We start from the raw sequence: 12,631 nt of genomic DNA, 5'->3' as shown, positions 1-12,631 counted from the left end.
CTACTGCCATGTCTAGAAAGAACAAATTTTTAAAAACAATTCCTGAGTGAACACGAAATTTGCCATCTAGTCATGTGAATCATTGAATCTACTGAGATTCTGGAATTGGCACTGATGCTTCAGTAGCTTCAAATTGTGAGTGTCGAAGTTAAGTGGCAAAACTGAGCTGCTACGGGTAGATAGCATGACTGATCCTGTGACAGTAGACCAACGAATTCTGTATGTTAAGCCATTTCAAACAGAGTTACTGAAAATTTTGCAGATAAAATTAAGATACTGACAGAAGGGGAAAACCATTCTGATGCAAATTGCACACAGAGAGATCACTGAGGGAAGAGATAAAGGATTAATGAACAATGTAAAACCAAGACCATGAAAGAATAGAAGTTGAATACTACATGGTGGGATGGATAAGAAGCTTATGGTGATCAGTTCTGAATATCATTTATACATGCTTAAGCCACCTGTTTGGTAAATGGCATATAATTCACCTTCCATATCATCTTTTGATCCTTCTGAGTTCTGCTGTCATCCTTGTATTGAGAAAACAAGGTAGGGCAGAAGTTAAGAGCACAGATCTCAGAGTTGATCAAATCTGCTTTTGGAACCTGCTTTTATTTGCATATGACCTTGGATAACCTCTCTGGGCCTATTTAACCTTTATGAATCTCTGTCTCATCTGCAAAACATATTATAATACTTAGCCTTTAGAATTATTTCTGTGTATTTACTGCAATTATATATGTAAAGCCCTTGTGACGCTGGCTAGACCATCCTCCCCCTCTATTCCACAGAACACAACTGTTCCCTGGGCTCTCTGTGGGTCACTCTGGGTAAAGAACTAGTGGTCTGAGGCTGCTGGAGTCCATGGGACATTCTCATAGTTCTCTGTAACATCTTCAAAAGCACTGCCTCTTCTGCTGGACTGTCCTGCCAAGTCTTCTGGGTGTGTTTTCTTCAATTCTGAATAAATGACTGCAGGTTCCTGGTGAAAAACCCACAAACTGTAAGCACTTAAATACAGAGTAGGAAGAGCAGAGAAGAGAGAAGGCCAGGAAATGTATCTCACCTTATTGTTCTTATGCATCCTTGGTGAATTCTCTGTTGGATGAAAATAGCAAAGAAAAGTTTTAAATTCCATATGTTCAATTTACAACCTATTCACAGTGCATTCCAAGTCAACTTTACCTCTGCTGCTCATTCCTTGATTGTTTCCTTTGCTGAATTTTTCTAAGCCCTCACAGAAAAAGCACTTCTTCCCCTCAACACACAATATACATGCACACTAAAAAAACTGCAGCTCTATGACTGTATTGACCATCTGGAAGAAAGAGGCAAACATCACTCACTTTATTTTGCACAGGGAATTGGAGAAGGCTAGAGGAGAGACTGGCAGTCTAAAATCACACAACAATTTTCCAGGAAGCCAAAGATTTGCAATGGAGCAGTAAGAAAATTCATTGTGTATTCCTTCTATCTTTCCAAAGAGTTCTTTGTATCTCTTTCATTTATTAATTCTGCCAATATACCTTCATTGAAAAGATGCTTCTTATTAAACATTAGGTACATTATGAGGAGACAGAGAGGACAGAAACTCCGTCTGTATGATCAAGGAGCCCATAATTTTGAAGAGGAGAAATGGATATGGAAACAAATGCAAAAGGTATTCAGAAATGCACATTGAACTATGCCACAAAGGGTGATCAGTTCCTCCCAGGTTAGGACATGGGAAGAGCTGATGGGAGTTACTGTGAGTTTTACCTGAGCTATGTCCTGAAATGTGGGCAAGGAAAACCAGTTAAACTAGAGTCAATGACATTTCGGGACTATTAAGAAGCATGAGTTACAACATATTAAAACCTTAAAAGTTCAGTAGGCCATAAGACACAGCATGAAGGAGAAATCCAAGTGCAGATGGGGCAATGATCATGCTCCGAAACGGAGAATCACTGAGGGTAGTTAATCTAGTCAATGATGTGATCAACTGTGCATCTCACAGGGATCATGCTGAAGAAATTAAAAAAAAAAAGTTAAGATAATTATAGTTGTCTACACATTAGGTCATCAAGATGTTTAATTTAGCAAATAATGTTCATTCATTATTTCAAGGACTCTACAGTTTTCCAAGCACTGAACTCTATGTTATGAATACTTAAGAAGTCATGGTGTCTATCCTCAAAGAGTTGATGGGCTAATAGTAGCAACATGGACAGATAAGAGGGAATAGGTACAGGAGGAGCAGGAAATGTCTTCCATGTTGAACTCATACTTGAAATGACCCTTTGGTCAAAAACCCTTTGCTGGATCTGATAACACTGCTACCTCACCACTTCACCTCTACTTGTCTGAAAGGTATCTCACCTGAAATTCCTGTTGTATTCTGGATGCTCCTGATCTGGGAATAAATCAGGTTGCTTTCTCCAGGATTTACTGTGAGAAAATAGAAGATGTTGCAGTTGGCCCACATTTGAGATTTCTGCTATGGTTTAGTTTTGGATTTGGTTTGTTCTCCAGAGGGTCATCTATTAGAAGTGTGGTCCCCAGTGTTGTGATGTTAAGAGATGGTGGGACCTTTAAGAGGTGGGGTCTAGTGAAAGGTCTTTATTGGCACCCTCCATCACTCTGGAATCCTGCTTTGCCATGTGATCTCCCCACTTACATGCATTCCTGCAATTGTGGTGCCATTTGCCATGACATCCTCACCAGAGCCAATGCCAGTGTCATGCCTTTGAACTTCCAGAACTATGAGCTAAATAAACCTTTTTCCTTGTAAAGTACCCGGTCTCAGGTGTTTCATCATACTCATGCAAGGAAAATCAGACTCCTTTGCAGTCACCAAATTTATAGCTACCTTTTATTCCCTATACTGCCAGGTATATCATCTTTAAATTGGATATAAAAAGATCCTGAGTTGTTGCTCAATCCTTCCTTCCCTCCTGGCACATCCCTGAAGCCCTCTGTCTCTGAAGAAGTCCTTACCATTGCTGTATACTGGCTGCAGCTGCAAATGTACTGATTGCTCAGAGTGGGTGGGTTCCTGGGGGTCAATGCTGAAGCGTCTGGATGAGGAAGGCTCCTGACATTCAGTGGGACTGTAACTGTGACAGAGGGGAAAGAGACAATGGATAAAGAGTGTTTGTCAGTTTCTCAGAGTCTCAGACAAATAGGTATCCAGAAAGGCCCAAAGTCTAGCATAATTCATGTAAAAAAAATATTATGGCCACTTCCCATGACTCTTTCAAGAAAATATTGGAAGGAGTGTGGCACAAGATCAAACCAGGGGAGGTCAGCTGAGGCAAAGTCCAAGAGCAGAAGTCACAAATCTTAAGGTCCCTTTGATAGGATAAAACTCATATTTGGCTAATTTTTAAGATATTTTTTTAAAGACATAAATGTTTAAACATTGATACACAAGGTCTTCTGCATTCCCATGTAACTTGACTTTTGTCTTTAAAAAAGGTCTCTTTTAATTTTCTATCTTATGTTGTAATACTCTGCCTTCCCCAGAGTATACTATGAAGGTTCCTCAGAAAAGTGGGTTCTTTTTTTAATAGCACTTTCTTGTGCAGTTAATAGTGTTAATTTAATGCTGGCATTTAATATCATTTCCTAAGTGAGTATATGAGTCTTCACTCATGAGGAACAGGGAATGAATGAACTGTGGCTGTGTAAAAGGTGAAGTCATTAAGACATCAGTGGTCAGGTCTGTACTGGAGCACATAAGAAGATAAACAAACATAGATAACGACATGCATTCTGTATGTAAGCTGACGCAGTATCATTCACAAAGAGGAGTGAGACTTGCTTTCTAATCACATTTTTTGAATTTTGTAAGAATGTTAAAATGTTGATAAGAAGCCCATTTAAACCTTTAAAAATATGCATCATTGTAGTCATAAACAAATCATGCAAATGAGTCCAAGCAGCACAAGTATCTGAGGTCTTACCTAGGTGTCCCCATGACAGAAGGTCCTAGAAAAAGAAACAAAGGAACACTGAGGGTAAGTGAGCTGTGTGGATAGCGGACTCTGTGTCAGAACATTCTTGGGTTGAAATCAGATCATTGTAAGATCTCATATACGGCAAAGCTTGGGGAATAACCTTCTTTGCCCCCATGTCATGTTATAGATAAGGAAGGCCGCGTCTTGGAAGACATCTGCCCAGAACCGTACTCATTATTCAATCAGAATAGCAAGGTGAAAAGAAACTAAATAGTGGTGACTGGGAAGCAGAAGTGAGACAAGGTAATATTTAACTGTGGGCCGAGGCCTTCCTCCTCACCAGCTTCTTCTTTCTGACTGCAGCTCAGCAAGTACAGACGAGGATAAGAAGGGGGCTTAAAATTGGCACCAGATTGTGACTACCATAGTATGTTCCACCTTCTCTTTCTCTAATTGTGACCCCTGCAAATCCACTGCAGCAATGCTGAACTGCATGTCACTTGGGTACCTACAAGTTTCTCCCTACCTTTTCTTTTCTTCTCTTTCACGTGGCTAATTTCAAGTTATCGTTCCTCCTATAGAGCTTTGCATCAGCTCTGTCTACCTTCAGGCACATAGAACTATGTCGTATTGTAATGACTAATGATAATATGCACTGTAATTATCCATTTCTCTGTTTTCCCTTAATATTGCCTTCATGAAAAGATGTGCTACTCGAGCCTGAAAATTTTGTCTTAATTTTTTTTTTTTTTTGCATTCACAGGACCACACCTAACAGTTGAAAATATTCAACAAAGATTTGTTAACCAGCGGGTGGTGGTGCACATCTGTAATCCCAGCAACTGGGGAGGCTGAGGCAGGAGGATGGAGAATTCAAAACCAGCTTCAGCAAAAGTGAGGAGCTAAGCAATTAGTGACATCCTATCTCTAAATAAAATACAAAATAGGGCTGGGGATGTGATTCAGTGGTTGAGTGCCTCTGAGTTCAATCCCCAGCAAACCATTCCCCCCCAGAAAAAATATTTGTTAAAAAATGAAACCAATTAAAGTATATACTTTAAGGGCTGGAAAAAAAATGACAAGTTGACAATTTTATAATAGGTGATTGCATGTAAGTTTAATGTTGAAGCCTACTCTATCAGTCTTAAAAATAAGGCAGCTTTTTAAAAAAAATTTTTTTTCTTTTTAGTTATAATAAGGCAGTTTTTCATCGTTGAAATTCTGAAAATTTTCTGGCCTGCCCCAGTGTGAATTTGTGCCCAGTTTCACATCCCTGCCTGTCATTTGCCCTTTTAAACTCACAAGTCTTAGAGAACACAAATCATTGCCCAGAGTAAGCACGCCAGCCTTGATTCCTTTGATAAATAACTGAATGATGCCTACAAGCCCAATCCCCGTGGGCCAGGCCTCCTAAGTTAGGCTGGAGGTGTGTATCATGACCTAGGACTGTGCCTCTCTCCTCAGAACAATGAGAGACCATGACCATCCACAGCCGGTATCTTCCCTGGGCAGTTTGTCTCTGTCTAAGGATGGATCCAGAAGTTAGTCTATCTCCTCATTTTAAAAAGAAAATCAAGATGTAAAGAGGTGGCTATTTATCATGTCTTCCCTGAGGACATTTGGGCCAGGAACTATACTAAGCAGTTTGCCTACATTGTCCAGCACCTCAAAGGTAGCTACTGTTATTATGACGACTACCTAGATGAAAAACTGGGATTTGGAGAATTTAAGTGCCTTTCCTAATATCAAGAAGTGAGCAAAATATATTACTAAAATTTTTACCCAAGTAGGTTGAATATCGAATTGATACATTTTTACCTCTTTTGATAATTTGTAGGAATTATTCAGGCAAGAAGCAGAACTTTTCAGTTTTAGAAATAGTGGAACGTTTGTACTCCTTCCTGAGATAAATAGTCAATAATTGGAAGGGAAATCTGCTATGGGGTAGAGGGTTCAGGAGTCAAGATTTTTGAGAAAAGAAAGACAGAGACCCTCTTCCCGGGGAATGATCACAACTTCTCAGTGAGTTTGCTATTTAAAATACTTCTTCAGGCAGGGAATGAATGGCTGAGGACTTGTCTGGCACGCATGAAGTCCTGTCAATTCTCAGCACCACAGCAAAACAAAACAACAACACTTCTTCTAGACCTGATGGACAGAATCCCCTGGGGCTTCTGTTCACATGGATCACATAAAATAGTATTCTCTTCTCCCCTGGTACTGTGGTGACTGAGCAGTCTGCTTTTTGAACATTATCCACTTCAACAGTGAGATTCTAATGCCCTTTGGTAGATAGTGGGGAAGGAAGTTGGAGGTTTAACAGGGAAAGATTATAATATTCTGTAGCACTGTAGGGTAACTATCGTCTACAACAACTTATTAAGCTTCTAAATATAACGAGATATATTTGAAAATTCCCAAGACATAAAATTATAATATTTGAGGAGATAAACTAATTATCCTGATTCAATCAAAACATATTGTGTACAGGTATTGAATTATAATACTGTACCCATACATAAATATAAATATGCCAATTAAAATAAAATAAAATCTAACTTACAGGTGCTCTAAGCACCTTTTATAAAAGGTAGTGACTCATATTGGACCAAAGGAAAAAGAAGGAATTAATCATGTTTTTATTATTTTAAAAAATACACTTTAAGCGTAGGACACAAATAAGTCAAAAGTAAAAAGGAAGGGGAAAGAAATACCATGTTGACAGTAATTATATTTGTTAACATATTAATATTTATCATTTTATTAATCATATTTTATTATTACATTAATACATTATTACATTAATATCAAGGAAGAACTATGCTATCAGGGAGGTTTGGTAAGCAGGGTCATTTTATAAGGATAAAATTTTTAATTCATCAAACACATATAAAAATTCAAAATATTCACACACCTCAAAGCAAAGCTAGTTAGAACTGCAGAAGGAAATGAACAGATCCACAATTGCAGTTGAAGATTCCAATACTCTATCTCAATTATTGATATATATAGAAAATCAATAAGAACATAAAAGAATTTAGTAATAAGAGCACACTTACTATAAGAAATGTTAGAAGAATCCCTCTTGTCAGATCAAAAATGATAACAGATGGGGCAATCCAAGATGGTGGACTAGAGGGTGACTGCATCTCCAGTCGCTTCAGAACCCCGGATTCAAGAAGGGGAGGCATTGAGAGACTTGGACTAAAATAGAGCCACGGGGTGAGTCTCCCCCACCGGGTGAAGCTCGGCCTGGGCGGCAGACCCGGATAGGAGTGGCTTATCAGAGCACGGCAGGGCAGCTAGAGTCTTCCCCAGGTAGCCCTGTTTACTCCATCGGTGGGCTCCTCCCACATGGCCAGCTTCTCCAGCTTCTCGGAGCAGGCCCCCCAGTGAGAGCCTTTCTGCACAGAACCAGCTCCAAGTCCCAGAGCCAGCGCGGCGAGCTCAGGCCCGCAGGCAGCTTCAGGGACCAGGACAGGGCAGCCAGGGACTTCCCCAAGCAGCCCGGCTCCCTCCGGTGGGAGGTATCTTTCAAGTCTAGCTTCTCAGAGCAGACCACCCAGTGAAAGCCTTTCTATACAGAGCCAGCTACAAGTCCCCGAGCCAGCGGAGCTCCGACCTGCAGGCAGCCTCTGGGACCAGGGCAGGGCATCCAGAGACTTCTCCAGGCAGCCCTGCCCCCTCTGGCTGCAGGCTCTTTCCATGGGGCGATCCAAGATGGCAGACTAGAGGGTGACTGCATCTCCTGTCACTCCAGAACCCAGGATTCAAGAAGGGGAGGCATCAAGAGACTCGGACTAAAATAGAGCAACCAGGTGAGTCTCCCCCACCAGGTGAAGCTCGGCCTGGGCGGCAGGCCCGGATAACACGGGTTATCAGAGCAGGGCAAGGCAGCTAGAGTCTTCCCCAGGTAGCCCTGCTCACTCTGGTGGTGGGCTCCTCCCACATGGCCAGCTTCTCTGAGCAGGCCCCCCAGTGAGAACCTTCCCGCACAGAGCCAGCTCCAAGCCCTGGAACCAGTAGCAGGCTAGGGGCAGCTTTCTTCGGAAGCACTGCATTATCAAGTTCCTCCAAGAATTCAGGCTACTGAAGGCTGGGAGGTGATACACTGGAAATCTACAGGGACACTATAAGTCAATAGAGGAAATCTACAATATCTCAGAGTCCCACTGACATCTGACCAATATGAGAAAACAAGGGAAGAAAATGTCCCAAACAAACCTACATACTATATCAATAAAACCCAATGACAGTACAGCAGAAGAAATGTCAGAAAGGGAGTTCAGAATGTACATAATTAAAACAATCAGGGAGGCAGATGAGGAGATGAAACAGCAAATGCAGGCATTGAAGGAGGAGATGAAAGAGCAAATGCAGGCATTAAATGATCGCACCAATCAACAGTTAAAAGAGCAAATACGGGAAGCAAAAGATCATTTCAATAAAGAGTTAGAGATATTGAAAAACAAACAAACAGAAATCCTTGAAATGAAGGAAACAATAAACCAAGTTAAAAACTCCATAGAAAGCATAACCAATAGGATAGAACACATGGAAGACAGAACCTCAGACATTGAAGACAAAATATTTAATCTTGAAAACAAAGTTGAACAAACAGAGAAGATGGTAAGAAATCATGAACAGAATCTACAAGAATTATGGGATATCATGAAAAAGGCCAAATTTAAGAATTATTGGGATTGAGGAAGGCTTAGAGAAACAAACCAAAGGAATGAACAATCTATTCAATGAAATAATATCAGAAAATTTCCCAAATCTGAAGAACGAAATGGAAAACCAAGTACAAGAGGCTTATAGGACTCCAAATATACAAAATTACAACAGACCACACCAAGGCACATTATTATGAAAATACCTAACATACAAAATAAAGACAGAATTTTAAAGGCCACGAGAGAAAAGAATCAAATTACATTCAGGGGGAAACCAATAAGAATATCAGCAGATTTTTCAATCCAGACCCTAAAAGCTAGAAGGGACTGGAACAACATTTACCAAGCACTGAAAGAAAATGAATGCCAACCAAGAATCTTATACCCAGCAAAACTTACTTTCAGATTTGACAACGAAAAACATCCTTCCATGATAAACAAAAGCAAAAGGAATTTACAAAAAGAAAGCCAGCATTACAGAACATTCTCAGCAAAATATTCCATGAGGAAGAGATGAAAAACAATGATGCAAATCAGCAACGGGAGGAACTAGCCTAAAGGAATAGCCAAATAAAGGAGAAACCAAATCATGTCAAAAAACAAAAATGAGTCGAATGACTGAGAATACAAATCATATCACAATAATAACCCTGAATGTTAATGGCCTGAATTCATCAATCAAAAGACAAAACTGGCAGATTGGATTAAAAAGAAAAATCCCACAATATGCTGCCTGCAAGAGATTCATCTCATAGAAAGAGATATCCATAGACTAAAGGTGAAAAGATGGGAAAAAACATACCATGCACACAGACACAGCAAAAAAGCTGGAGTATCCATCCTCATTTCAGATAATGTGGACTTCAAGCCAAAACTAGTCTGAAGGGATAAAGAAGGACATTACATAGTGCTTGAGGGAAGCATAAATCAGTAAGACATAACAATCATAAATATCTATACCCTGAACATTGGCTCATCCATGTACGTCAAACAAATCCTTCTTGATTCCAGAAATCAAACAGACCACAACACAATAATACTAGGCGATTTTAACACACCTCTCTCACCACTGGATAGATCTTCCAAACAAAAATTGAATAAAGAAGCCATAGATCTCAATAACACAATCAACAATTTAGACTTAACCGACATACATAGAATATACCATCCAACAAAGAACAAATACACTTTCTTCTCAGCAGCACATGGATCCTTCTCTAAAATAGACCATATTTTATGCCACAAAGCTACTGTTAGCAAATACAAGAAGATAGAGATACTACCTTGTACTCTATCAGATCATAATGGATTGAAATTAGAAATAAATGACAGAATAAAAAACAGAAACTTCTCCAATACCTGGAGATTAAATAATACACTATTATATGATGAATGGATAACAGAAGACATCAGGAGGGAAATAAAAAAATTCTTAGAAGTAAACGAGAACAAAGACACATCATATCAAAATCTCTGGGACACTATGAAAGCAGTACTTAGAGGAAGATTTATTTCATGGGGCTCATTCAATAAAAGAAGTAGAAATCAACAAATAAATGACTTAACACTACAGCTCAAAGCCCTAGAAAAAGAAGAGCAGACCAATACCAAAAGTAGTAGAAGACAGGAAATAGTTAAAATCAGAGCCGAAATCAACAAAATTGAAACAAAAGAAACAATCAGAAAAATTAACAAAATAAATAGTTGTTTCTTTGAAAAAATAAACAAAATTGATAGACCCTTAGCCACACTAACAAAGAGAAAGAGGGAGAAAACTCAAATTACTAAAATTCGGAATGAACAAGGAAATATCACAACAGACACTAGTGAAATACAAAACGTAATTAGAAGCTATTTTGAAAATCTATACTCCAACAAAACAGAAAACCTCGAAGGCATCAACAAGTTTCTAGAGACATATGAATTACCTAAACTGAACCAGAAGGACATACACAACTTAAAAAAATCAATGTCAAACAATGAAATAGAAGAGGTCATCAAAAGCCTACCAACAAAGAAAAGTCCGGGACCAGATGGGTTCTCAGCCCAGTTCTACAAAACCTTTAAAGAAGAACTCATTCCAATACTCCTCAAAGTATTCCATGAAATAGAAGAGGAGGGAACCCTCACAAACTCATTCTATGAAGCCAATATCACCCTGATACCTAAACCAGACAGAGACACATCGAGGAAAAAAAAATTGAGACCAATATCCTTAATAAACATCGACGCAAAAATTCTCAACAAAATTTTAGCAAATCGCATACAAAAACATATTAAAAAGATAGTGCACCACGATCAAGTGGCTTTTATCCCAGGGATGCAAGGTTGGTTCAACATCCGGAAATCAATAAATGTCATTCACCATATCAACAGACTTAAAGTTAAGAATCACATGATTATTTCAATAGATGCAGAAAAAGCATTCAATAAAATACAGCATCCCTTCATACTCAAAACACCAGAAAAAATTGGGGTAATGGGAACATTCCTTAACATTGTAAAGGCCATCTATGCTAACCCCATGGCCAATTTCATTCTAAATGGTGAAAAACTGAAAGCATTCCCCCTAAAAACTGGAACAAGGCAGGGATGCCCTCTTTCACCACTTCTATTCAACATCATCCTTGAGACTCTAGCCAGAGCAATTAGACAAACCAAAGAAATTAAAGGGATACAAATTGGAAAAGAAGAACTCAAACTATCCTTGTTCGCTGATCACATGATTATATATTTAGAGGAACCTGGAAATTCCACCAGAAAACTTTTAGAACTCATAAGTGAATTCAGTAAAGTAGCAGGTTACAAGATCAATGCTCATAAATCCAATGCATTTTTATACATAAGTGATGAATCTTCAGAAAGAGAAGTTAGGAAAACTACCCCATTCACAATAGCCTCAAAAAAAAATAAAATACTTGGGAATCAATCTCACAAAAGAGGTGAAAGACCACTACAATGAGAACTACAGAACACTAAAGAAAGAAATTAAGGAAAACCTTAGAAGATGGAAAGATCTCCCATGTTCTTGGATAGGCAGAATTAATATTGTCAAAATGGCCATACTACCAAAAGTGCTATACAGATTCAATGCAATTCCAATTAAAATCCCAATGACGTACCTTACAGAAATAGACCAAGCAATTATGAAATTCATCTGGAAGAATAAAAAACCCAGAATAGCTAAGGCAATCCTCAGTAGAAAGAGTGAAGCAGGGGGTATTGCAATGCCAGATCTTCAATTCTATTACAAAGCAATAGTAACAAAAACGGCATGGTATTGGTACCAAAATAGACAGGTAGATCAATGGTACAGAATAGAGGACATGGACACAAACCCAAATAAATACAATTTTCTCATACTAGACAAAGGGTCCAAAAATATGCAATGGACAAAAGAGACCTCTTCAACAAATGGTGCTGGGAAAACTGGAAAACCATATGCAACAGAATGAAATTAAACCCCTATCTCTCACCCTGCACAAAACTCAACTCAAAATGGATCAAGGACATTGGAATCAGACCAGAGACCTTGCATCTTATAGAAGAAAAAGTAAGTCCAAATCTTCAACTTGTTGGCTTAGGATCAGACTTCCTTAACAGGACTCCCATAGCACAAGAAATAAAAGCAAGAATCAGTAACTGGGATAGATTCAAACTAAAAAGCTTTCTCTCAGCAAAGGAAACTATCAGTAATGTGAAGAGAGAGCCTACAGAGTGGGAGAATATCTTTGCCACTCATACTTCAGATAGAGCGCTAATTTCCAGAATCTATAAAAAACTCAAAAAACTCTACACCAAGAATACAAATAATCCAATCAACAAATGGTCTAAAGAAATGAACACACACTTCACAGAAGAAGATGTATAAGCAATCAACAGATATATCAAAAAATGTTCAACATCTCTAGTAATAAGAGAAATGCAAATCAAAATTACCCTAAGATTCCATCTCACCCCAATTGGAATGGTGATTATCAAGAACTCAAGCAACAATAGGTGTTGGCGAGGTTG

General features: G+C 38.8%; 1 protein-coding gene across 1 annotated transcript in view; it reads right to left on the bottom strand.

Annotated features, from left to right (window-relative positions):
• Nucleotides 1-841: 841 nt before the first annotated feature.
• Fcrl3 (Fc receptor like 3) overlaps nt 842-12,631 on the bottom strand; it is a 32,876-nt gene continuing 21,086 nt past the window's right edge. Inside the window, exons 11-16 of the mRNA XM_047556562.1 lie at nt 4,380-4,382; nt 3,948-3,972; nt 2,980-3,098; nt 2,362-2,430; nt 1,070-1,101; nt 842-985 (exon numbers count right to left, since the gene is read on the bottom strand). Of these exons, the coding sequence (XP_047412518.1) occupies nt 842-985; nt 1,070-1,101; nt 2,362-2,430; nt 2,980-3,098; nt 3,948-3,972; nt 4,380-4,382 (392 nt within the window). The remainder of the gene's footprint in view (nt 986-1,069; nt 1,102-2,361; nt 2,431-2,979; nt 3,099-3,947; nt 3,973-4,379; nt 4,383-12,631) is intronic.

The sequence above is a fragment of the Sciurus carolinensis genome, chromosome 1, assembly GCF_902686445.1.
Source record: "Sciurus carolinensis chromosome 1, mSciCar1.2, whole genome shotgun sequence".
NCBI classification, from domain to species: domain Eukaryota; kingdom Metazoa; phylum Chordata; class Mammalia; order Rodentia; family Sciuridae; genus Sciurus; species Sciurus carolinensis.
The sequence above is the reverse complement of the archived record's forward strand: the minus strand, read 5'-3'. Positions and strand labels throughout refer to the sequence as shown.